Here is a 27,491-nt window from a genome sequence, read left to right on the forward strand (position 1 = left end):
TGCTCAGTGTCTTGGATCAATAGAACATGTTCCTCAGTGTCTTGAATCAATAGAACATGTTGCTCAGTGTCTTGGATCAATAGGACATGTTGCTCAGTGTCTTGGATCAATAGAACATGTTGCTCAGTGTCTTGGATCAATAGGACATGTTGCTCAGTGTCTTGGATCAATAGAGCACGTTCCTCAGTGTCTTGGATCAATAGAACATGTTGCTCAGTGTCTTGGATCAATATAACATGTTCCTCAGTGTCTTGGATCAATATAACATGTACCTCAGTGTCTTGGATCAATATAACATGTACCTCAGTGTCTTGGATCAATAGAACGTGTTGTTCAGTGTCTTGGATCAATAGAACATGTTGCTCAGTGTCTTGGATCAATAGAACATGTTGCTCAGTGTCTTGGATCAATAGAACGTGTTGCTCAGTGTCTTGGATCAATAGAACGTGTTGCTCAGTGTCTTGGATCAATAGAACGTGTTGCTCAGTGTCTTGGATCAATAGAACATGTTGCTCAGTGTCTTGGATCAATAGAACATGTTGCTCAGTGTCTTGGATCAATAGAACGTGTTGCTCAGTGTCTTGGATCAATAGAACGTGTTGCTCAGTGTCTTGGATCAATAGAACGTATTGCTCAGTGTCTTGGATCAATAGAACATGTTGCTCAGTGTCTTGGATCAATAGAACACGTTGCTCAGTGTCTTGGATCAATAGAACATGTTGATCAGTGTCTTGGATCAATAGAACATGTTGGTCAGTGTCTTGGATCAATAGAACATGTTGCTCAGTGTCTTGGATCAATAGAACATGTTGCTCAGTGTCTTGGATCAATAGAACGTGTTGCTCAGTGTCTTGGATCAATAGAACACGTTGCTCAGTGTCTTGGATCAATAGAGCACGTTCCTCAGTGTCTTGGATCAATAGAACATGTTGCTCAGTGTCTTGGATCAATAGAACACGTTGCTCAGTGTCTTGGATCAATAGAGCACGTTCCTCAGTGTCTTGGATCAATAGAACATGTTGCTCAGTGTCTTGGATCAATAGAACGTGTTGCTCAGTGTCTTGGATCAATAGAACGTGTTGCTCAGTGTCTTGGATCAATAGAACGTGTTGCTCAGTGTCTTGGATCAATAGAACATGTTCCTCAGTGTCTTGAATCAATAGAACATGTTGCTCAGTGTCTTGGATCAATAGAACGTATTGCTCAGTGTCTTGGATCAATAGAACGTGTTGCTCAGTGTCTTGGATCAATAGGACACGTTGCTCAGTGTCTTGGATCAATAGAACGTATTGCTCAGTGTCTTGGATCAATAGAACGTGTTGCTCAGTGTCTTGGATCAATAGGACACGTTGCTCAGTGTCTTGGATCAATAGAACGTATTGCTCAGTGTCTTGGATCAATAGAACATGTTCCTCAGTGTCTTGGATCAATAGAACGTGTTGCTCAGTGTCTTGGATCAATAGAACATGTTGCTCAGTGTCTTGGATCAATAGAACATGTTGCTCAGTGTCTTGGATCAATAGAACATGTTCCTCAGTGTCTTGGATCAATAGAACATGTTGCTCAGTGTCTTGGATCAATAGAACGTGTTGCTCAGTGTCTTGGATCAATAGAACACGTTGCTCAGTGTCTTGGATCAATAGAGCACGTTCCTCAGTGTCTTGGATCAATAGAACATGTTGCTCAGTGTCTTGGATCAATAGAACACGTTGCTCAGTGTCTTGGATCAATAGAGCACGTTCCTCAGTGTCTTGGATCAATAGAACATGTTGCTCAGTGTCTTGGATCAATAGAACGTGTTGCTCAGTGTCTTGGATCAATAGAACGTGTTGCTCAGTGTCTTGGATCAATAGAACGTGTTGCTCAGTGTCTTGGATCAATAGAACATGTTCCTCAGTGTCTTGAATCAATAGAACATGTTGCTCAGTGTCTTGGATCAATAGAACGTATTGCTCAGTGTCTTGGATCAATAGAACGTGTTGCTCAGTGTCTTGGATCAATAGGACACGTTGCTCAGTGTCTTGGATCAATAGAACGTATTGCTCAGTGTCTTGGATCAATAGAACGTGTTGCTCAGTGTCTTGGATCAATAGGACACGTTGCTCAGTGTCTTGGATCAATAGAACGTATTGCTCAGTGTCTTGGATCAATAGAACATGTTCCTCAGTGTCTTGGATCAATAGAACATGTTGCTCAGTGTCTTGGATCAATAGAACACGTTCCTCAGTGTCTTGGATCAATAGAACATGTTGCTCAGTGTCTTGGATCAATAGAACATGTTGCTCAGTGTCTTGGATCAATAGAACATGTTGCTCAGTGTCTTGGATCAATAGAACATGTTCCTCAGTGTCTTGGATCAATAGAACATGTTGCTCAGTGTCTTGGATCAATAGAACATGTTGCTCAGTGTCTTGGATCAATAGAACATGTTGCTCAGTGTCTTGGATCAATAGAACATGTTGCTCAGTGTCTTGGATCAATAGAACATGTTGCTCAGTGTCTTGGATCAATAGAACATGTTGCTCAGTGTCTTGGATCAATAGAACATGTTGCTCAGTGTCTTGGATCAATAGAACATGTTCCTCAGTGTCTTGGATCAATAGAACATGTACCTCAGTGTCTTGGATCAATAGAACATGTTGCTCAGTGTCTTGGATCAATAGAACGTGTTGTTCAGTGTCTTGGATCAATAGAACATGTTGCTCAGTGTCTTGGATCAATAGAACATGTTCCCCAGTGTCTTGGATCAATAGAACACGTTCCTCAGTGTCTTGGATCAATAGAACACGCTGCTCAGTGTCTTGGATCAATAGAACATGTTGCTCAGTGTCTTGGATCAATAGAACATGTTCCTCAGTGTCTTGGATCAATAGAACGTGTTGTTCAGTGTCTTGGATCAATAGAACATGTTGCTCAGTGTCTTGGATCAATAGAACGTGTTGTTCAGTGTCTTGGATCAATATAACATCTTGCTCAGTGACTTGGATCAATATAACATGTTCCTCAGTGTCTTGGATCAATAGAACATCTTGCTCAGTGACTTGGATCAATAGAACATGTTCCTCAGTGTCTTGGATAAATAGAACACGTTGCTCAGTGTCTTGGATCAATAGAACATGTTCCTCAGTGTCTTGGATCAATAGAACATGTTCCTCAGTGTCTTGGATCAATATAACATGTACCTCAGTGTCTTGGATCAATATAACATGTACCTCAGTGTCTTGGATCAATAGAACGTGTTCCTCAGTGTCTTGGATCAATAGAACGTGTTCCTCAGTGTCTTGGATCAATATAACATGTACCTCAGTGTCTTGGATCAATAGAACATGTTGCTCAGTGTCTTGGATCAACTCAACAATGTGTCTTTATCGCTGCTCTCCCATCCTCCTGTGATATGATCTGGGAGGAGGTGTGTGTGTGTGTGTGTGTGTGTGTGTGTGTGTGTGTGTGTGTGTGTGTGTGTGTTTGTGTTTAGGTTGCATGGGAAATCTACAATTTGCATTTCTAATACTGTATGGCTGCCAAAATAGTAGCCTCTAAGGAGAGGCACACACACACACACACACACACACACACACACACACACACACACACACACACACACACACACACACACACACACACACACACACACACACACACACACACACACACACACACACACACACACACACACACACGCATAGCAGATATGCACACGATCACAAACGATCGACAGTATCTCTCTCTGTCCCACATTGGACCCAGCGCTAAGTCTTTTAATTAGGTTTTCTAAACAAATTACTACTAATTATTTAATATGATTTTATTATTTAATATAAACTAAACTAATGATTTATTTATTTAAAATAAACAGCTTTGTCTGCAGGGACATAGATTCATTATTGAATGTAAAGAACGTGACAGGACACCACGGCAGACTGGTCGGACAACAGAGTTACAGATGGACGGGGATAGTAAACATAAAGAAAACAGATGTAATCAAGTCATTATAGGTGTGTGTTTTTTAAATGTATTTTATCTTTATTTAACTAGGCAAGTGAGTTAAGAACAAATTCTTATTTACAATGACGGCCTAGGAACAGTGCCTTGTTCAGGGGCAGAACGACAGATTTTTACCTTGTCAGCTCGGGGATTCGATCTTGCAACTGTTATGCATTGATCTACGATCAGCTTACCCTCCCCGATGCTAACTAAGACCCGATGTGTATCCTCTGAAGCAGGTTTGAGGAGTTAGCCAGGTGGCTTTGGTTAAGAGTTTAACTAGGGATAACCAGTTATATGAACGTGGCTCAACCTTTAGCCAGGTATATTTCTATGGCAACGAATCCTTCAGAACTAACATGCTCCAGGGCAGGCTAACTCAGGGCTAACTCACGGCTAACTCACGGCTAACTCAGGGCTAACTCAGGGCTAACTCAGGGCTAACTCACGGCTAACTCACGACTAACTCAGGGCTAACTCATGGCTAACTCAGGGGTAACTCAGGGGTAACTCATGGCTAACTCACGGTGTGTTTATACTTGTAGTGTTAAAATACATGACATTACACATTTAGTAATGACAGAAAGCATTTTAAACTTCACACTATGTAACACTTAAGTATGACACAATAATAAAACAAAATGTTGGTGCTGTGATAAGCATACCAAAGATGGCATTAACAAAATAAAATAAAATATAATAAAATAAGAGCCTGTTTCACAACACTGGATTGTTAATATAACTTTTCTTTGATTTAGGAACAAATTAGAATGTGTCCCTGATTGGCTCATGGCTTGATGTTTCAGCATTGTCATCAACGAAGAGTTCTGATTGGCTCATGGCTTGATGTTTCCGCGTTGTCATCAACGAAGAGTTCTCATTGGCTCATGGCTTGATGTTTCCGCGTTGTCATCAACGAAGAGTTCTGACTGGCTCATGGCTTGATGTTTCAGCGTTTTCATCAACGAAGAGTTCTGATTGGCTCATGGCTTGATGTTTCCGCGTTGTCATCAACGAAGAGTTCTCATTGGCTCATGGCTTGATGTTTCCGCGTTGTCATCAACGAAGAGAACTGTCTGGCTCATGGCTTGATGTTTCAGCGTTTTCATCAACGAAGAGTTCTGATTGGCTCATGGTTTGATGTTTCAGCATTGTCATCAACGAAGAGTTCTGAGTTCTACTAGCCACGTGGGACATGCGTGCTCAATAACAAGCCCGCTAGACTTAGTACGGATGAAGTCTGAGCTGGAATGTGAAGCTTGCTGAAGCTCATCGATGACGTACTTCTGGTAAAGTGATACACGCGTCGGCGCACTGCTTCCAAGTTAGCTGCATTAGCTTCCACGCAGTGCCTCAGAGCTCCACTATCAAACCTAACATCACTACTTGTTGGATCTTCTAACTATGGCTGGATTCCAATAGGAATTACACATCACTTTGGAAGACAGCATAATGTGACTTATAGGCCTGATGTGGCCTGTAAACCAGAAGTTTCCTAACACCACTGTGTTACGGTATAACTACAACCCTCAAAGACAGGCAAAGTGGACACGGAAATGAAATACGCTGTTCTCCTGATTGATAGACGTGGGGCTTCTTGTAGACTTGAGCTCAATAGCCACGGGAAGTACGGGTACGGAGGGGGCTACTACTTTTGTTAGTGCCACTGGGCCTTTATTACTCCTGTATGAGCGGAGGACAATACTCGCCAGCGGAGCGAAGACGACCCCCCCCCACTCCCACTGTCATGGCCTCCCTTGTCTCCACTGTTCAGTGCCACCTTGTGACTAGCGTTTGTAGGCTATTGTATTGTGGTGACAGTATTGACAACAGGAATTCAATATCTCAATAAATAGCAATCTTAAAAAAAGAAAAGAAAAGGGCCTTGCTTTACCTGCCTGTCATGTTTCAATAAATTTAGTTTATGATTCTTTCAACAACTGTAATTATTATCCAGCACATTAAATGTTAATAAATAGGCTGAAAACCACTATGGCCGCCTGGTTTCCTTCTCGCTCTTTCTTGTAAACTGGTCATCTCCGTAAACCCGTCGCAAGACCCACTGGTTGATGCTTATTCATAAAACCCTCTTAGGCCTCACTCCCCTCCTATCTGAGATATCTACTGCAGCCCTCATCCTCCACATACAACACCCGTTCTGCCAGTCCCATTCTGTTAAAGGTCCCCAAAGCACACACATCCCTTGCAACAAACATTGAAACTGGACAGTTTTATCTCCATCTCTTCATTCAAAGACTCCATCATGGACACTCTTACTGACAGTTGTGGCTGCTTCACGTGATGTATTGTTGTCTCTACCTTCTTGTCCTTTGTGCTGTTGTCTGTACCCAATAATGTTTGTTCCATGTTTTGTGCTGCTACCATGTTGTGTTGCTGCCATGCTGTGTTGTCATGTTGTGTTGCTACCATGTTGTTGTTATGTTGTGATGCTACCATGTTGTTGTCATGTTGTGATGCTACCATGTTGTGCTGTATTATCATGTGTTGCTGCCTTGCTATGTTGTTGTCTTAGGTCTCTCTTTATGTAGTGTTGTGTTGTCTCTGTTGTCGTGATGTGTTTTGTCCTATATTTTTGTAAATATTTTCATCCCAGCCCCCGTCCCCGCAGGAGGCCTTTTGCCTTCTGGTAGGCCGTCATTGTAAATAAGAATTTGTCCTTAACTGACTTGCCTGGTTAAATAAAATAAAAAAATACACTTCATGACCCCTTTGACCCTTTAAGGACAACCTAGTCCGGCTGATCTCGAGGGGATGACATCATCAGTTTCATAATCACCCCCCCCCCCCCCCCCCCCCCCCCCCCCCCAGGGGACAGAAACAGAGAGAACGAATAATTGAACGAATAAAAGACTCATTCCAGCAAATTAGACCTCCTTTCTTGCCGGTGTGTGTGTGTGTGTGTGTGTGTGTGTGTGTGTGTGTGTGTGTGTGTGTGTGTGTGTGTGTGTGTGTGTGTGTGTGTGTGTGTGTGTGTGTGTGTGTGTGTGTGTGTGTGTGTGTGTGTGTGTGTGTGTGTGTGTGTGTGTGTGTGCCAACGATTCCCCAAGGATTACTTAAAGTGTCTTGTGCCGTAATGAATAGAGGCAACTATTAGCTGGAATTTATATTCCCCATCAGCCTGAAGGGTGTAATGGTTTCTCTGTTTCTTTCTCCGTTTCTTTCTCCGTTTCTTTCCGCTGCTGCTATAACACATGCCCCGAAGCATCTTAAATCATCAGATCAGCAATAATCTCCCCACAGGACGCCTTTTGACTCTTGCCAGGCCATCATTGTAAATAAGAATTTGTGATTAATTTACATGCCTGGTTAAATAAATGTATTTTTTTTTCATATATATATATTACATTGATGAGCTTTTTAATTCCTGGAGACGAGAGAAAGAGGGTTGGAGAGGAGGATGGAGAGAGAGGGGGAAGAGGATAGGGGGAATGAGGGGGGAGAGGGGGGAGAGAGAGAGGGGGAAGAGGATAGGGGGAATGAGGGGGGAGAGGATGGAGAGAGAGAGGGGGAAGAGGATAGGGGGGATGAGGGGGGAGAGGATGGAGAGAGAGAGGGAGAAGAGGATAGGGGGAATGAGGGGGGAGAGGATGGAGAGAGAGAGGGGGAAGAGGATAGGGGGGATGAGGGGGGAGAGGATGGAGAGAGAGAGGGGGAAGAGGATAGGGGGAATGAGGGGGGAGAGGATGGGGAGAAAGGGGGAAGAGGATAGGGGAAAATAGGGTTAGAGAGGATGAGGCGAGAGAGGGGGGAGAGGATGGGGTGAGAGAGGGGGGAGAGGATAGGGGGAGGGGATGGGGTGAGAGGATGGGGCGAGAGAGGGGGGAAAGGATGGGGTGAGAGAGGGGGGAGAGGATGGGGCGAGAGAGGGGGGAGAGGATGGGGTGAGAGAGGGGGAAGAGGATGGGGCGAGAGAGGGGGGAGAGGATAGGGAGAGAGAGAGAGGGGGGAGAGGATGGAGAGAGAGAGGGGAGAGGATGGGGAGAGAGAGAGAGGGGGGAGAGGACGGAGAGAGAGAGAGGGGAGAGGATGGACTAAGTGGAGGAAAAACCTACCCTCCACTAAATGCCCCCCCTCCCCACCTCCTCTCAATGCCCCCCACCCCACCTCTTCTCCTCTTCCCCTCTCTTTCCATTAAAAGCCAGATCGATGGGAAGGGAAATATGTAGTTAAGGATCTCTGAGGAATTTAAGGTATTCAGTATTCATTCCTATCTGCCTATCAAGCTCCAACAAAAGGCTAGCCCCCAAGAGGTACATTGACTAAATGAGAGAAGCCAGCAGGGTTAAGGACATAGAGAGATATATCCTTATGATCGGACATATACGAGACATTTATAATTTATGGTTGACATTCTTCGGAAGCCTCTGAGTTCCGACCTCGGTATTCCAGAACATTAGTCTGTGGAAAATAACTAATCGTTATACCCTCTTTGGCTCTCCTGTCTTATATGAGGTATTCAGAGCAGAGATGAAGACCTGTGCTACGATATCTGCTCTGAGCTAACAGTCTTTTCATAGCTAGCTACTTCCTGGATTGTGTATCCTCTCGTTGCTCAGTGACACTGTTCTTAACGGGTCTTCATTTTAATTTTAAATTGAACCTTAATTTTAACTAGGCAAGTCAGTTAAAAAGAACAAATCCTTATTTACAACGACGGTCTGACCACGGTTTAACGTGAGATGTTTCATTCATTGATCTCCACACCACTAATAACTACAATGTCAGTCAGTGTATAGAGTCATTATTTGAACTCTCCCCATTAGACACAGCTAGAGTCTGTCAATAATCCACCCAGTCTCTGTGACACAGTGTTATAATGATGTGGGGAATATAAAGGAAGTCTACAAGTGAAAGAAAAGTCCCTCGATGAAAGCTATAGAGTTTAAATCTGTTGTACTGTCCCCTGGCTTTCCATGCTGTACTGTCCCCTGGCTTTCCATGCTGTACTGTCCCCTGGCTTTCCATGCTGTACTGTCCTCTGGCTTTCCATGCTGTATTGTCCTCTGGCTTTCCATGCTGTACTGTCCTCTGGCTTTCCATGCTGTACTGTCCCCTGGCTTTCCATGCTGTACTGTCCCCTGGCTTTCCATGCTGTATTGTCCTCTGGCTTTCCATGCTGCACTGTCCTCTGGCTTTCCATGCTGTACTGTCCTCTGGCTTTCCATGCTGCACTGTCCCCTGGCTTTCCATGCTGTACTGTCCCCTGGCTTTCCATGCTGCACTGTCCCCTGGCTTTCCATGCTGTACTGTCCTCTGGCTTTCCATGCTGTACTGTCCCCTGGCTTTCCATGCTGTACTGTCCCCTGGCTTTCCATGCTGTACTGTCCCCTGGCTTTCCATGCTGTACTGTCCCCTGGCTTTCCATGCTGTACTGTCCCCTGGCTTTCCATGCTGTACTGTCCTCTGGCTTTCCATGCTGTACTGTCCTCTGGCTTTCCATGCTGCACTGTCCCCTGGCTTTCCATGTTGTACTGTCCCCTGGCTTTATGCTGTACTGTCCCCTGGTTTTCCATGCTGCACTGTCCCCTGGCTTTCCATGCTGTACTGTCACCTGGTTTTCCATGCTGTACTGTCCCCTGGCTTTCCATGCTGTACTGTCCCCTGGTTTTCCATGCTGCACTGTCCCCTGGCTTTCCATGCTGTACTGTCACCTGGTTTTCCATGCTGTACTGTCCCCTGGCTTTATGCTGTACTGTCCTCTGGCTTTCCATGCTGTACTGTCCCCTGGTTTTCCATGCTGCACTGTCCCCTGGCTTTCCATGCTGTACTGTCCCCTGGCTTTCCATGCTGTACTATCCTCTGGCTTTCCATGCTGTACATCATTACAGAACGCCACATTAAAGGGCTCTCATTCAAGTTCCTTCAAAATAATGACTGTGTCCACAAATGCCACCATATTCCCTATATAGTGCACTAGTTTTCATCAGAGCCCTATGGCACCCTATTCCCTATATAGTACAACTAGCTACAGCAGTACAACTAGCTACAGTAGTACAACTAGCTACAGTAGAACAACTAGCTACAGCAGTACAACTAGCTACAGTAGAACAACTAGCTACAGCAGTACAACTAGCTACAGTAGAACAACTAGCTACAGTAGAACAACTAGCTACAGCAGTACAACTAGCTACAGTAGAACAACTAGCTACAGCAGAACAACTAGCTACAGTAGAACAACTAGCTACAGTAGAACAACTAGCTACAGTAGAACAACTAGCTACAGCAGTACAACTAGCTACAGTAGAACAACTAGCTACAGTAGTACAACTAGCTACAGTAGAACAACTAGCTACAGTAGAACAACTAACTACAGCAGAACAACTAGCTACAGTAGAACAACTAGCTACAGTAGTACAACTAGCTACAGCAGTACAACTAGCTACAGTAGTACAACTAGCTACAGTAGAGGTAAGACAGCCTTAACCCTTAACCCTTACCAAAAATACATCCTTCTCCACTACACCTACTAGCACATCCAGAAGGTAGCCTAGCGGTAACGAGCATTGGGTCAGTAACCGAAAGGTTTCTGTTTTTCGAATCCCCGAGATGATTAGGTGAAAAATCTAGCAACGTGCCCTTGAGCAAGGCACTTAAAATGTAACTTCTCCTGTAAGTCACTCTGGATAAGAGTGTGTGCTAAATGACTAAACATGTGAATGTCAATCCGACATTAAAACACATTTCTAAAACTACTGTAGCATTAAAACACATTTCTAAAACTACTGTAGCATTAAAACACATTTCTAAAACTACTGTAGCATTAAAACACATTTCTAAAACTAGCTTAAAAACACATTTCTAAAACTAGCAGTACATCTAACTACAGTAGAACCCTGCTAGCAGTAGACCACGGTACAGTAGAACAAGCTAGCAGTGGACCTAGCTACGGTAGAACAAGCTAGCAGTGGACCTAGCTACAGTAGAACAAGCTAGCAGTAGACCTAGCTACAGTAGAACTAGCTAGCAGTGGACCTAGCTACAGTAGAACAAGCTAGCAGTAGACCTAGCTACAGTAGAACAAGCTAGCAGTAGACCTAGCTACGGTAGAACAAGCTAGCAGTAGACCTAGCTACGGTAGAACAAGCTAGCAGTAGACCTAGCTACAGTAGAACTAGCTAGCAGTAGACCTAGCTACAGTAGAACAAGCTAGCAGTAGACCTAGCTACAGTAGAACAAGCTAGCAGTAGACCTAGCTACAGTAGAACAAGCTAGCAGTAGACCTAGCTACAGTAGAACAAGCTAGCAGTGGACATAGCTACAGTAGAACTAGCTAGCAGTAGACCTAGCTACAGTAGAACAAGCTAGCAGTAGACCACGGTACAGTAGAACAAGCTAGCAGTGGACATAGCTACAGTAGAACTAGCTAGCAGTAGACCTAGCTACAGTAGAACAAGCTAGCAGTGGACCTAGCTACAGTAGAACAAGCTAGCAGTGGACCTAGCTACAGTAGAACAAGCTAGCAGTAGACCTAGCTACAGTAGAACTAGCTAGCAGTAGACCTAGCTACAGTAGAACAAGCTAGCAGTACATCTAGCTATGGTAGAACAAGCTAACAGTACATCTAGCTAAGGTAGAACAAGCTAGCAGTAGACCTAGCTACAGTAGAACAAGCTAGCAGTAGACCTAGCTACGGTAGAACAAGCTAGCAGTAGACCTAGCTACAGTAGAACAAGCTAGCAGTACATCTAGCTACGGTAGAACAAGCTAACAGTACATCTAGCTACGGTAGAACAAGCTAGCAGTAGACCTAGCTACAGTAGAACAAGCTAGCAGCACATCTAGCTACGGTAGAACAAGCTAACAGTACATCTAGCTACGGTAGAACAAGCTAACAGTACATCTAGCTACGGTAGAACAAGCTAGCAGTACATCTAGCTACGGTAGAACAAGCTAGCAGTACATCTAGCTACGGTAGAACAAGCTAACAGTAGACCTAGCTACAGTACAGGCAGCCTAGCTACAGTACAGGCAACTCCCGCCCTTAACCGTTACAGACAGATTCTTCTCCTTTCTGTATACTGTAGCACACAGGACTTCACTGCCCTGAGACTAAAAGCTTGTTTGCCAAGCTCCAAGACACACCCATCTGTCAGAACCTTGCCCGCAGCTGCCCCCCCCCACCCTACTCAATCACAACAAACAAACCTCCTGCAGATTGAGTTCAATAACTACAGGCAGATGTACAGTATGGTCACATGCCGGAGGAAGCTTTGAATAGGTGTCCGTTGTGAATTGAGAAGAAGGTAATTGCTGAATGTATGTAGATTTTTCTAAACGGAGTGTTTTGATAACTTTTAAATGTAGTAACAGGTCCGTGCTGCAGTGAACCGCATCACAAGAGACATGCCAAACGGGAGACGTATAAACACACATTTGTTTTTTTGGGGACATCATTGATGCAATTTAAATGTTGTTTGAGTTGCTTTGTGTTTCACCGAATTAGCTTGAGATGGTTTTACTGCCACACAGCTGACTCTGTATAGAAGTTGCTTGACATAGGCGTTTTCAACGAGCAGACAAGGAGAGCTCATGAATATAAGCTCCCCGTCCACTCAGCCTGTCGTTTCAAACTTCCTGGTAGTCAGCCATAAGAGAAAAACACTAATGTAGAGGACTACTATCCAAAACGAGTATTATGGGTGATATTTTAGTCAAACGGTTATTTTTTTTACAGGGGAATCAGAGTGACCGTTCGGGACCATTCAAAGAAGAATAACTACAAATGGGTGTCTAGCACTTGGACTGAACACACACAGAGTCCGCAGCTTACACTCCCATCAATGCCATTGCCTACTAATATGCAATAGACGATCGCGTTGCCACTAGTGGCACGGTAATAATAGTTTCCACGATTCCACCAGGTTCAAAACGTAATCTGGTACCTGCGGAATCGGCGTCTTCTGGCATATTCCATTAAGAAAATGTAATCCGTGGTAATCTGTAGCATCTCAGGGATGAGGACCAGCTGTTTGTGTCGGAACACGACTGAGTGACAGACAGAACTCAACGGAGTTCCGCATTAAAAGCCATTAGAATGAGAACGTTCAACTAGAACTCCACGACTTACACCAAAAAAAACACACGATTCCACATTTAAAAACACATCCTGTGAAATTCAGTGTTCAGCCCTCTGAAACAACAGGCAGCCCTCTGAAACAACAGGCAGCCCTCTGAATGAACAGGCAGCCCTCTGAAACAACAGGCAGCCCTCTGAAACAACAGGCAGCCCTCTGAAACAACAGGCAGCCCTCTGAATGTTTCTTTCCCCTCTTTCTTCCCTCTTTTATGTTCCTTTCTTTCCGCAGAGGAAAGGAGAGGAGAGGAGGAGGAGAGGAGGAGGAGAGGAGAGGAAAGGCTAATGGCGTTGAAGAAAGTGAAGTGTCTCTGGTCTCTGGCAGTAAAAGCACAGGATGGATTTTATTTTATTCTCAGAGAGTCTACTTCCCAAATGGCATCCTAATCTTTATAAAGTGCTCTACTTTTCACCAGGGCCATAGGGCTCTTAATAGCTAATAGGGTGCTGTTTAGGACTCGAGCCTTATTCTCCCAGTGTCTTCTCAGCAGACTCAGTCACACTAGGCATGACTAATCGGGGGTCGCTGTGGAGAGAGTGGGCTCTCTGGGGCGATATCGGCTAGAAGGGCTGGAAGCCAAGGCCGCTGTGGAGAGAGTGAGCTCTCTGGAGTGATATCGGCTAGAAGGGCTGGAAGCCAAGGCCGCTGTGGAGACACTGGGCTCTCTGGAGTGATATCGGCTAGAAGGGATGGCTAGAAGTCGGATTATGAAAAGTGACTCGTAAATATTTAAAAAGTCCCAGAAACCTGTGTGCTTTATTCAACCTCCCAGCCTCTCAGAAGGTCAGAGCTAATTTTCAAGCCATAAAACTGCATTTGGCAGATTTTACGGGGTGCAGAGAAGGGAGGAGTGGAGAGGAGGATGAGAGGAGAGGAGAAAAGAGAGAGGAGAGGAGAGGAGAGGAGGAGGAGAGGAGGAGGAGGGGAGGAGAGGAGAGGAGAGGCGGTGGTGTAATTGTATGGTGGTGTAATTGTATGGTGGTGTAATTGTATGGTGGTGTAATTGTATGGTGGTGTAATTGTATGGTGGTGTAATTGTATGGTGGTGTAATTGTCTGGTGGCCTGATACTCTGCTGAAGAGTTATTAAGACCATTAAGACTGGGCTGGTGGAGGGAGACGGGGGGGAGAAAGAGATACAGAGAGAGAGAGGGGGGAGAAAGAGATACAGAGAGAGAGAGAGGGGGGAAAAAGAGATATAGAGAGAGTGAGGGGGGAGAGAGATACAGAGAGAGAGAGGGGGGGAGAAAGAGATACAGAGAGAGAGAGGGGGGAGAAAGAGATACAGAGAGAGAGGGGGGGAGAAAGAGATACAGAGAGAGAGAGGGGGGGAGAAAGAGACACAGAGAGAGAGAGGGGGGAGAAAGAGATATATATATAGAGAGAGGGGGGGATACAGAGAGAGAGAGGGGGGGAGAAAGAGATACAGAGAGAGAGAGAGAGGGGGGAGAAAGAGATATAGAGAGAGGGGGGGAGATACAGAGAGAGAGGGGGGAGAAAGAGATACAGAGAGAGAGAGAGGGGGGAGAAAGAGATACAGAGAGAGAGAGGGGGAGAAAGAGATACAGAGGGAGAGAGAGGGGGGAGAAAGAGATACAGAGAGAGAGAGAGAGGGGGGGAGAAAGAGATACAGAGAGAGAGAGAGGGGGGGAGAAAGAGATACAGAGAGATACAGAGAGAGAGAGAGGGGGGAGAAAGAGATACAGAGAGAGAGAGAGGGAGAAAGAGATACAGAAGGAGAGAGAGGGGGGAGAAAGAGATACAGAGGGAGAGAGAGGGGGGAGAAAGAGATATATATATAGAGAGAGAGAGAGATAGGGGGGGAGAGAGATACAGAGAGAGATAGGGGGGAGAAAGAGATACAGAGAGAGAGTGGGGGGGAGAAAGAGATACACAGAGAGAGAGAGAGAGATAGGGGGGGAGAGAGATACAGAGAGATAGAGGGGGGAAGAGATACAGAGAGAGAGGGGGGAGAAAGAGATACAGAGAGATAGAGGGGGGAAGAGATACAGAGAGAGAGGGGGGAGAAAGAGATACAGAGAGAGAGAAAGAGATACAGAGAAGGAGAGAGAGAGAGAGAGGGGGGAGTAAGGGATAGAGAGATAGAGAGAGAGAGAGAGAGAGAGATACAGAGAAGGAGAGAGAGAGAGAGGGGGGGGAAGAGATACACAGAGAGAGAGAGGGGGAGAGAAAGAGATACAGAGAGAGAGAGAGGGGGAGAAAGAGATACAGAGAGAGAGAGATAGGGGGGAGGTGGGAGTGTGTGTGTGAGAGAGAGAGAGGGGGGAAGAGATACAGAGAGAGAGAGGGGGGGGGAGAAAGAGATACAGAGAGAGAGATGGGGGGAAGAGATACAGAGAGAGAGGGGGGAGAAAGAGATACAGAGAGAGAGAGAGAGAGAGAAGGAGAGAGAGAGAGAGAGAGGGGGGGAAAGAGATACAGAGAGAGAGATGGGGGAAGAAAGAGATACAGAGAGAGAGATAGGGGGGAGGTGGGAGTGTGTGTGTGAGAGAGAGAGAGGGGGGAAGAGATACAGAGAGAGAGAGGGGGGGGGAGAAAGAGATACCGAGAGAGAGATGGGGGGAAGAGATACAGAGAGAGAGGGGGGAGAAAGAGATACAGAGAGAGAGAGAGAGAGAGAGAGAGAAGGAGAGAGAGAGAGAGAGGGGGGGAAAGAGATACAGAGAGAGAGGGGGGAGAAAGAGATACAGAGAGAGAGAGAGAGAGAGAGAGAGAAGGAGAGAGAGAGAGAGAGGGGGGGGGGAAAGAGATACAGAGAGAGAGAGAGAGATGGGGGAAGAGATACAGAGAGAGAGGGGGGAGAAAGAGATACAGAGAGAGAGAGAGAGAGAGAGAGAAGGAGAGAGAGAGAGGGGGGGAAAGAGATACAGAGAGAGAGAGAGAGAGGGGAAGAGATACAGAGAGAGAGAGAGAGAGAGAGAGACAGAGAGAGAGAGAGAGAGAGGGGGGAAGAGATACAGAGAGAGAGAGAGGGGGGAGAAAGAGATACAGAGAGAGAGAGAGAGAGAGATGGGGGGAAGAGATACAGAGAGAGAGAAGGAGAGAGAGAGAGAGAGAGAGGGGGGGAAAGAGATACAGAGAGAGAGAGAGACAGAGAGAGAGAGAGAGAGGGGAAGAGATACAGAGAGAGAGAGAGAGAGAAAGAGAGAGAGACAGAGAGAGAGAGAGAGGGGGGAAGAGATACACAGAGAGAGAGAGGGGGGGGAAAGAGATACAGAGAGAGAGAGGGGGGGAGAAAGAGATACAGAGAGAGAGAGAGGGGGGAGGAAGAGATACAGAGAGAGAGATGGGGGGAGAAAGAGATACAGAGAGAGAGATGGGGGGAGAAAGAGATACAGAGAGAGAGAGAGATAGGGGGGAGGTGGTAGTGTGTGTGTGAGAGAGAGAGCGGGGGGAGAAAGAGATACAGAGAGAGAGAGGGGGGGAGAAAGAGATACAGAGAGAGAGAGAGGGGGGAGAAAGAGATACAGAGAGAGAGATGGGGGGAGAAAGAGATACAGAGAGAGAGATTGGGGGAGAAAGAGATACAGAGAGAGAGAGATAGGGGGGAGGTGGGAGTGTGTGTGTGAGAGAGAGAGCGGGGGGAGAAAGAGATACAGAGAGAGAGAGAGGGAGAGAGGGAGAGGGGGGAGAAAGAGATACAGCGAGAGAGAGGGGGGGAGATACAGAGAGAGAGAGAGGGGGAGAAAGAGATACAGAGAGAGAGAGATAGGGGGGAGGTGGGAGTGTGTGTGTGAGAGAGAGAGCAGGGGGAGAAAGAGATACAGAGAGAGAGGGGGGGGGAAGAGATACAGAGAGAGAGAGAGGGAGATACAGAGAAGGAGAGAGAGAGAGAGAGGGGGAGGTGGGAGTGTGTGTGTGAGAAAGAGAGAGGGAGGAGAAAGAGATACAGAGAGAGAGGGAGAGAGAGAGAGGGGGGAGAAAGAGATACAGAGAGAGATGGGGGGAAGAGATACAGAGAGAGAGGGGGGGAGAAAGAGATACAGAGAGAGATGGGGGGAAGAGATACAGAGAGAGAGAGGGGGGGAGAAAGAGATACAGAGAGAGGGAGAGAGAGAGTGGGGAGAAAGAGATACAGAGAGAGAGGGGGGGGGGAGAGATACAGAGAGAGAGAGAGGGGGAGAAAGAGATACCGAGAGAGAGAGGGTGGGGTGGGAGATACAGAGAGAGAGAGAGGGGGGAGAAAGAGATACAGAGAGAGAGAGAAGGAGAGAGAAAGAGATACAGAGAGAGAGAGAGGGAGAGAGATTCACTATGGTGAATCACTAAAACAATACAGAAATACACTACGGAAAAAGAAGGAACAGCACGTCAGAAATCAGCTCAATGTAATTGAAGACTCCATAGACTCTAACCAATTCTGGGAAAATAGGAAAAAACTAAACAAACAACAACACGAAGAATTATCTATCCAAAATGGAGATGTATGGGTAAACCACTTCTCCAATCTTTTTGGCTCTATAACAAAGAATAAAGAGCAAAAACATATACATGATCAAATACAAATCCTAGAATCAACTATTAAAGACTACCAGAACCCACTGGATTCTCCAATTAAATTGAATGAGTTACAGGACAAAATAAAAACCCTCCAACCCAAAAAGGCCTGTGGTGTTGATGGTATCCTTAATGAAATGATCAAATATACAGACAACAAATTCCAATTGGCTATACTAAAACTCTTTAACATCGTCCTTAGCTCTGGCATCTTCCCCAATATTTGGAACCAAGGACTGATCACCCCAATCCACAAAAGTGGAGACAAATTTGACCCCAATAACTACCGTGGAATATGCGTCAACAGTAACCTTGGGAAAATCCTCTGCATTATCATTAACAGCAGACTCGTACATTTCCTCAATGAAAACAATGTACTGAGCAAATGTCAAATTGGCTTTTTACCAAATTACCGTACAACAGACCACGTATTCACCCTACACACCCTAAATGACAACCAAACAAACCAAAACAAAGGCAAAGTCTTCTCATGCTTTGTTTATTTCAAAAAAGCCTTCGACTCAATTTGGCATGAGGGTCTGCTATACAAACTGATGGAAAGTGGTGTTGGGGGTAAAACATACGACATTATAAAATCCATGTACACAAACAATAAGTGTGCGGTTAAAATTGGCAAAAAACACACACATTTCTTCACACAGGGTCGTGGGGTGAGACAGGGATGCAGCTTAAGCCCCACCCTCTTCAACATATATATCAACGAATTGGCGCGGGCACTAGAACAGTCTGCAGCACCCGGTCTCACCCTACTAGAATCCGAAGTCAAATGCCTACTGTTTGCTGATGATCTGGTGCTTCTGTCACCAACCAAGGAGGGCCTACAGCAGCACCTAGATCTTCTGCACAGATTCTGTCAGACCTGGGCCCTGACAGTAAATCTCAGTAAGACCAAAATAATGGTGTTCCAAAAAAGGTCCAGTCACCAGGACCACAAATTCCATCTAGACACCGTTGCCCTAGAGCACACAAAAAACTATACATACCTCGGCCTAAACATCAGCACCACAGGTAACTTCCACAAAGCTGTGAACGATCTGAGAGACAAGGCAAGAAGGGCCTTCTATGCCATCAAAAGGAACATAAATTTCAACATACCAATTAGGATCTGGCTAAAAATACTTCAGTCAGTTATAAAACCCATTGTCCTTTATGGTTGTGAGGTCTGGGGTCCGCTCACCAACCAAGATTTCACAAAATGGGACAAACACCAAATTGAGACTCTGCATGCAGAATTCTGCAAAAATATCCTCCGTGTACAACGTAGAACACCAAATAATGCATGCAGAGCAGAATTAGGCCGCTACCCACTAATTATCAAAATCCCTAAAAGAGCCGTTAAATTCTACAACCACCTAAAAGGAAGCGATTCCCAAACCTTCCATAACGAAGCCATCACCTACAGAGAGATGAACCTGGAGAAGAGTCCCCTAAGCAAGCTGGTCCTAGGGCTCTGTTCACAAACACAAACACACCCCGCAGAGCCCCAGGACAACAGCACAATTAGACCCAACCAAATCATGAGAAAACAAAAAGATAATTACTTGACACATTGGAAAGAATTAACAAAAAAACAGAGCAAACTAGAATGCTATTTGGCCCTAAACAGAGAGTACACAGTGGCAGAATACCTGACCACTGTGACTGACCCAAACTTAAGGAAAGCTTTGACTATGTACAGACTCAGTGAGCATAGCCTTGCTATTGAGAAAGGCCGCAGTAGGCAGACATGGCTCTCAAGAGAAGACAGGCTATGTGCACACTGCCCACAAAATGAGGTTGAAACTGAGCTGCACTTCCTAACCTCCTGCCCAATGTATGACCATATTAGAGAGACATATTTCCCTCAGATTACACAGATCCACAAAGAATTTGAAAACAAATCCAATTTTGATAAACTCCCATATCTACTGGGAGAAATTCCACAGTGTGCCATCACAGCAGCAAGATTTGTGACCTGTTGCCACAAGAAAAGGGCAACCAGTGAAGAACAAACACCATTGTAAATACAACCCATATTTATGCTTATTTATTTTAACTTGTGTGCTTTAACCATTTGTACATTGTTACAACACTGTATATATATAATATAACATTTGTAATGTCTTTATTGTTTTTAAACTTCTGTATGTGTAATGTTTACTATTAATTTGTATTGTTTATTTCACTTTTGTACTGTCTGTACTGTCTGTAAGACATCTCTCTCTCTCTCTCTCGACTGGCCATGCTGTGGCTGTAAAACATCTCTCCTTCGTGTGTGGGTGTGTGTGTGTGTGTGTGTGTGTGTGTGTGTGTGTGTGTGTGTGTGTGTGTGTGTGTGTGTGTGTGTGTGTGTGTGTGTGTGTGTGTGTGTGTGTGTGTGTGTGTGTGTGCGTGCGTAATGCATCTCTCTGCTGTGAAGAAGAGAACATTAGATAAAGAGAGGATTCACCCAGGGAGCAGAAAGGTTGATTCCACACCATACTGTTATTAACTTTCCTGCCTGGTGTGTGTGTGTGTGTGTGTGTGTGTGTGTGTGTGTGTGTGTGTGTGTGTGTGTGTGTGTGTGTGTGTGTGTGTGTGTGTGCAAAAACATGTGGGTTCTTTGGGAAGGGTGATGGTTCCCACTCATAGAACTCTCTGAGTTCTTCAATGGTTCTTTACAGTTCACAAGATGGTTCTTTGTAGTTCACAAGATGGTTCTTTGTAGTTCACAAGATGGTTCTTTGTAGTTCACAAGATGGTTCTTTGTAGTTCACAAGATGGTTCTTTGTAGTTCACAAGATGGTTTTTTGTAGTTCACAAGATGGTTCTTTACAGTTCACAAGATGGTTCTTTGCAGTTCACAAGATGGTTCTTTGCAGTTCACAAGATGGTTCTTTACAGTTCACAAGATGGTTCTTTGCAGTTCACAAGATGGTTCTTTGTAGTTCACAAGATGGTTCTTTGTAGTTCACAAGATGGTTCTTTACAGTTCACAAGATGGTTCTTTACAGTTCACAAGATGGTTCTTTGTAGTTCACAAGATGGTTTTTTGTAGTTCACAAGATGGTTCTTTACAGTTCACAAGATGGTTCTTTGCAGTTCACAAGATGGTTCTTTGCAGTTCACAAGATGGTTCTTTACAGTTCACAAGATGGTTCTTTGTAGTTCACAAGATGGTTCTTTGCAGTTCACAAGATGGTTCTTTACAGTTCACAAGATGGTTCTTTGTAGTTCACAAGATGGTTCTTTGTAGTTCACAAGATGGTTCTTTACAGTTCACAAGATGGTTCTTTGCAGTTCACAAGATGGTTCTTTGCAGTTCACAAGATGGTTCTTTACAGTTCACAAGATGGTTCTTTGCAGTTCACAAGATGGTTTTTTGTAGTTCACAAGATGGTTCTTTACAGTTCACAAGATGGTTCTTTGCAGTTCACAAGATGGTTCTTTGCAGTTCACAAGATGGTTCTTTACAGTTCACAAGATGGTTCTTTGCAGTTCACAAGATGGTTCTTTGTAGTTCACAAGATGGTTCTTTGTAGTTCACAAGATGGTTCTTTACAGTTCACAAGATGGTTCTTTACAGTTCACAAGATGGTTCTTTGTAGTTCACAAGATGGTTTTTTGTAGTTCACAAGATGGTTCTTTACAGTTCACAAGATGGTTCTTTGCAGTTCACAAGATGGTTCTTTGCAGTTCACAAGATGGTTCTTTACAGTTCACAAGATGGTTCTTTGTAGTTCACAAGATGGTTCTTTGCAGTTCACAAGATGGTTCTTTACAGTTCACAAGATGGTTCTTTGTAGTTCACAAGATGGTTCTTTGTAGTTCACAAGATGGTTCTTTACAGTTCACAAGATGGTTCTTTGCAGTTCACAAGATGGTTCTTTGCAGTTCACAAGATGGTTCTTTACAGTTCACAAGATGGTTCTTTGCAGTTCACAAGATGGTTCTTTGTAGTTCACAAGATGGTTCTTTGTAGTTCACAAGATGGTTCTTTGTAGTTCACAAGATGGTTCTTTACAGTTCACAAGATGGTTCTTTACAGTTCACAAGATGGTTCTTTGTAGTTCACAAGATGGTTTTTTGTAGTTCACAAGATGGTTCTTTACAGTTCACAAGATGGTTCTTTACAGTTCACAAGATGGTTCTTTGTAGTTCACAAGATGGTTTTTTGTAGTTCACAAGATGGTTCTTTACAGTTCACAAGATGGTTCTTTGCAGTTCACAAGATGGTTCTTTGCAGTTCACAAGATGGTTCTTTACAGTTCACAAGATGGTTCTTTACAGTTCACAAGATGGTTCTTTGTAGTTCACAAGATGGTTTTTTGTAGTTCACAAGATGGTTCTTTACAGTTCACAAGATGGTTCTTTGCAGTTCACAAGATGGTTCTTTGCAGTTCACAAGATGGTTCTTTACAGTTCACAAGATGGTTCTTTGCAGTTCACAAGATGGTTCTTTGCAGTTCACAAGATGGTTCTTTGCAGTTCACAAGATGGTTCTTTACAGTTCACAAGATGGCTCTTTGCAGTTCACAAGATGGTTCTTTGTAGTTCACAAGATGGTTCTTTGCAGTTCACAAGATGGTTCTTTACAGTTCACAAGATGGTTCTTTGCAGTTCACAAGATGGTTCTTTGCATGAGGGGGCGTGGTTTGCATGAGGGGGCGTGGTTTGTGATAATTCAAATGTAGTGGAGGCGGATCATTAGAACATGAGGGGGCGTTGTTTGTGATAATTAAAATGTAGTGGAGGCAGAGCATTAGAACATGAGGGGGCGTGGTTTGTGTTACCTTGAGTGAGAGTCCTTCCAGTTGATCAATGTGTTGTGTGATCCTGTTACATATTATATGTGAATATGGTCAGTGACGGTGTCTTGAGGAAGACTCACGTTTGGCCGTGTACCAATAGAGAACGGTTGACTAAGTCAGTAGTTTCTCTCCTCAGGGACCCTCATCTGTTCCAGAGCCAGTTCACTTAATTCAACGTGTCAATTAACACAATACTAATACTTATGGAATTTTAACAGTATAATATGGCGGACCAGAATTAAAAAACCTGTATGGTCCTTCAAAAGGATCTGCAAAGAACATTTGTGATTGAAAACGTTTTTTTATAGAACCATTCTCCATAAACGTTCTATAAAGAACCATAAAAAAAGGGTTTCAACCATAACGGAACCCTTTTTAGGTTCTATATATACAACCATGTTTTAATGGTTCTTCATGGAACCTTAGGATCAGGGTTCTTTATAGAACCATACATGTTCCGCTTAGAACCTTATGAGCACGGTTCTTTATAGATAACTCAAAAAATTAGTTCCATATAGAACCAGAAAGGGTTCTGCCAAATAACCTCTATCTTGTACTATTTCAAACCGTGTGTGTGTGTGTGTGTGTGTGTGTGTGTGTGTGTGTGTGTGTGTGTGTGTGTGTGTGTGTGTGTGTGTGTGTGTGTGTGTGTGTGTGTGTGTGTGTCTGTGTGTGTGTGTGTAACAAACCAGACAGAGAAAACTTGTGCCCTTCTGTCATATGAGACAAAATTGCAACCTATTCCCTGTATAGTGCGTTACCTGGGACCAGAGCCCTGAGATTCCCCCCAGTACTGTGTACCTGATGAGACCAGGGAGATTCCCCCCCCCCCCACTACTGTGTACCTGATGAGACCAGGGAGATTCCCCCCACTACTGTGTACCTGATGAGACCAGGGAGATTCCCCCCCACTACTGTGTACCTGATGAGACCAGGGAGATTCCCCCCCACTACTGTGTACCTGATGAGACCAGAGAGATTCCCCCCCCCCACTACTGTGTACCTGATGAGACCAGGGAGATTCCCCCCCCCACTACTGTGTACCTGATGAGACCAGGGAGATTCCCCCCCACTACTGTGTACCTGATGAGACCAGGGAGATTCCCCCCACTACTGTGTACCTGATGAGACCAGGGAGATTCCCCCCACTACTGTGTACCTGATGAGACCAGGGAGATCCCCCCCACTACTGTGTACCTGATGAGACCAGGGAGATTCCCCCCCACTACTGTGTACCTGATGAGACCAGGGAGATTCCCCCCCACTACTGTGTACCTGATGAGACCAGGGAGATTCCCCCCCACTACTTTGTACCTGATGAGACCAGGGAGATTCCCCCCCACTACTGTGTACCTGATGAGACCAGGGAGATTCCCCCCCACTACTGTGTACCTGATGAGACCAGGGAGATTCCCCCCCACTACTGTGTACCTGATGAGACCAGGGAGATTCCCCCCCACTACTGTGTACCTGATGAGACCAGGGAGATTCCCCCCCACTACTGTGTACCTGATGAGACCAGAGAGATTCCCCCCCCCACTACTGTGTACCTGATGAGACCAGGGAGATTCCCCCCCCACTACTGTGTACCTGATGAGACCAGGGAGATTCCCCCCCACTACTGTGTACCTGATGAGACCAGGGAGATTCCCCCCACTACTGTGTACCTGATGAGACCAGGGAGATTCCCCCCCACTACTGTGTACCTGATGAGACCAGGGAGATTCCCCCCCACTACTGTGTACCTGATGAGACCAGGGAGATTCCCCCCCACTACTGTGTACCTGATGAGACCAGGGAGATTCCCCCCCACTACTGTGTACCTGATGAGACCAGGGAGATTCCCCCCCACTACTGTGTACCTGATGAGACCAGGGAGATTCCCCCCCACTACTGTGTACCTGATGAGACCAGAGAGATTCCCCCCCCCACTACTGTGTACCTGATGAGACCAGGGAGATTCCCCCCCACTACTGTGTACCTGATGAGACCAGGGAGATTCCCCCCACTACTGTGTACCTGATGAGACCAGGGAGATTCCCCCCACTACTGTGTACCTGATGAGACCAGGGAGATCCCCCCCACTACTGTGTACCTGATGAGACCAGGGAGATTCCCCCCCACTACTGTGTACCTGATGAGACCAGGGAGATTCCCCCCCACTACTGTGTACCTGATGAGACCAGGGAGATTCCCCCCCACTACTGTGTACCTGATGAGACCAGGGAGATTCCCCCCCACTACTGTGTACCTGATGAGACCAGGGAGATTCCCCCCCACTACTGTGTACCTGATGAGACCAGGGAGATTCCCCCCCACTACTGTGTACCTGATGAGACCAGGGAGATTCCCCCCCACTACTGTGTACCTGATGAGACCAGGGAGATTCCCCCCCACTACTGTGTACCTGATGAGACCAGGGAGATTCCCCGCCACTACTGTGTACCTGATGAGACCAGGGAGATTCCCCCCCACTACTGTGTAACTGATGAGACCAGGAAGATAGGAATACAGTGACCAGTCAATATATTCTCTGCTGAAACACCAGAGCTTTGACTGTAGAATCCAGACTCTCTGTAGAACAAACGTTAAGGTATAGAGGTGAGACATGGATCCGAAGGGAAAAAGCCTGGCTAAGGCTAGGATGGAAGTGGAGGGAAGGAAAGGGAGGAAGGAAAGGGAGGAAGGAAAGGGAGGATGGAAGTGGAGGGAAGGAAAGGGAGGAAGGAAAGGGAGGATGGAAGTGGAGGGAAGGAAAGAGAGGAAGGAAAGGGAGGAAGGAAAGGGAGGATGGAAGTGGAGGGAAGGAAAGGGAGGAAGGAAAGGGAGGATGGAAGTGGAGGGAAGGAAAGGGAGGAAGGAAAGGGAGGAAGGAAAGGGAGGATGGAAGTGGAGGGAAGAACAGAGGGGAAGGAAAGGGAGGAAGGAAAGGGAGGAAGGGAAGGGAGGATGGAAGTGGAAGGAAGAACAGAGGGGAAGGAAAGGGAGGAAGGAAAGGGAGGAAGGAAAGGGAGGAAGGAAAGGGAGGATGGAAGTGGAGGGAAGGACAGAGGGGAAGGAAAGGGAGGAAGGACAGAGGGGGAGGAAAGGGAGGAAGGAAAGGGAGGATGGAAGTGGAGGGAAGGAAAGGGAGGAAGGAAAGGGAGGAAGGAAAGGGAGGATGGACAGAGGGGAAGGAAAGGGAGGAAGGAAAGGGAGAAAGATTTTCTGTAGTTGAGTGGCGGAGAAGAATAGAAGAGACAGAACGAGAGTCAGAAGAGAGGAGAGGAGGAGAGGAGTTATGGGTACTGTACCTCTGTTGTTGGTGTTTGGAGGGTCTGAGGAGGCCAGGTGGGGGTCTAAGGGGACGGTGGTGTCTGGTGGGGTGGGGCGGGGAGGTGGGGTGGTGGATGGAGGGAGGGTGCTGGGGACGTCTGGTGGGACGGATGGACGGACGGACACACACACACAAACATAAAGGGACAGACAAAACAATGACAAAATAAAGGGGGGGAAGGCAACAAAATATGTCAAGGTGATGATGGAAAAATGAATCACCTGTTACATCAAAAACTAAATATAGCAACTAGATAATATAAAACATTTAAATATGTAAACATATTAAACTGAAAATATACAAATGAGGAAAACATAAAACATGTACGTGGATTAGAATCTAACTGCAACAAACAGATAATTTTCACAAATCAAAGACATAATTAAAGACAAAACAATAACATGTAATTTAATACAAAAATAAACACTGTTGGGGAACTGGGGGGAGACTGGGGGAGACTGGGGGAGACTGGGGGAGACTGGGGGAGACTGGGGGAGACTGGGGACATTCATACAACACTGGGGGGGACTGGGGGAGACCGGGGGGAGACTGGGGACATTCATACAACACTGTTGGGGAACTGGGGGGAGACTGGGGGAGACTGGGGACATTCATACAACACTGTTGGGGAACTGGGGGGAGACTGGGGGAGACTGGGGGGAGACTGGGGGGAGACTGGGGGAGACTGGGGGGAGACTGGGGGAGACTGGGGGAGACTGGGGGGAGACTGGGGGGAGACTGGGGGAGACTGGGGGAGACTGGGGGGAGACTGGGGGGAGACTGGGGGGAGACTGGGGGAGACTGGGGGAGACTGGGGGGAGACTGGGGGGAGACTGGGGGAGACTGGGGGAGACTGGGGGAGACTGGGGGGAGACTGGGGGAGACTGGGGGAGACTGGGGGAGACTGGGGACATTCATACAACACTGGGGGGGACTGGGGAAGACCGGGGACATTCATACAACACTGGGGGGGACTGGGGACATTCATACAGCACTGGGTGAGGGGAGACTGGGGGGAGACTGGGGGAGACTGGGGGAGACCGGGGACATTCATACAACACTGGGGGGGACTGGGGACATTCATACAGCACTGGGTGAGGGGGGACTGGGGGAGACCGGGGACATTCATATAACACTGGGGGGGGGGGGGACTGGGGGGAGACCGGGGACATTCATACAACACTGTTGGGAGACTGGGGGAGACTGGGGACATTCATACAACACTGGGGGGAGACTGGGGACATTCATACAACACTGGGGGGAGACTGGGGACATTCATACAACACTGGGGGGGGACTGGGGACATTCATACAACACTGTTGGGGGAGACTGGGGACATTCATACAACACTGGGGGGGGACTGGGGACATTCATACAACACTGTTGGGGGAGACTGGGGACATTCATACAACACTGTTGGGGGAGACTGGGGACATTCATACAACACTGGGGGGGGACTGGGGACATTCATAGAACACTGGGGGGGACTGGGGACATTCATACAACACTGTTGGGGGAGACTGGGGACATTCATACAACACTGGGGGGGGGACTGGGGGGAGACTGGGGGGAGACTGGGGACATTCATACAACACTGGGGGAGACTGGGGACATTCATACAACACTGTTGGGAGACTGGGGACATTCATACAACACTGTTGGGGGAGACTGGGGACATTCATACAACACTGGGGGGGGACTGGGGGGAGACTGGGGACATTCATACAACACTGTTGGGGGAGACTGGGGACATTCATACAACACTGGGGGGGGACTGGGGGGAGACTGG

The 27,491-nt window shown here is 46.2% G+C and overlaps 1 protein-coding gene across 3 annotated transcripts in view; it reads right to left on the reverse strand.

Moving 5' to 3' along the window:
* Window positions 1–27,491, reverse strand: part of cadm2a (cell adhesion molecule 2a) — a 306,839-nt gene that overhangs the window by 23,744 nt on the left and 255,604 nt on the right. For 2 of the 3 annotated variants that reach the window (XM_055936815.1, XM_055936816.1), the window contains exon 8: window positions 25,680–25,799. The exons of the other annotated variant lie outside the window; for it this stretch is intronic. In XM_055936815.1, coding sequence (XP_055792790.1) covers window positions 25,680–25,799 — 120 coding nt within the window. The remainder of the gene's footprint in view (window positions 1–25,679; window positions 25,800–27,491) is intronic. 3 annotated transcript variants of the gene reach the window in all.

This window comes from Salvelinus fontinalis, chromosome 10 (assembly GCF_029448725.1).
Source record: "Salvelinus fontinalis isolate EN_2023a chromosome 10, ASM2944872v1, whole genome shotgun sequence".
Lineage (NCBI taxonomy): Eukaryota > Metazoa > Chordata > Actinopteri > Salmoniformes > Salmonidae > Salvelinus > Salvelinus fontinalis.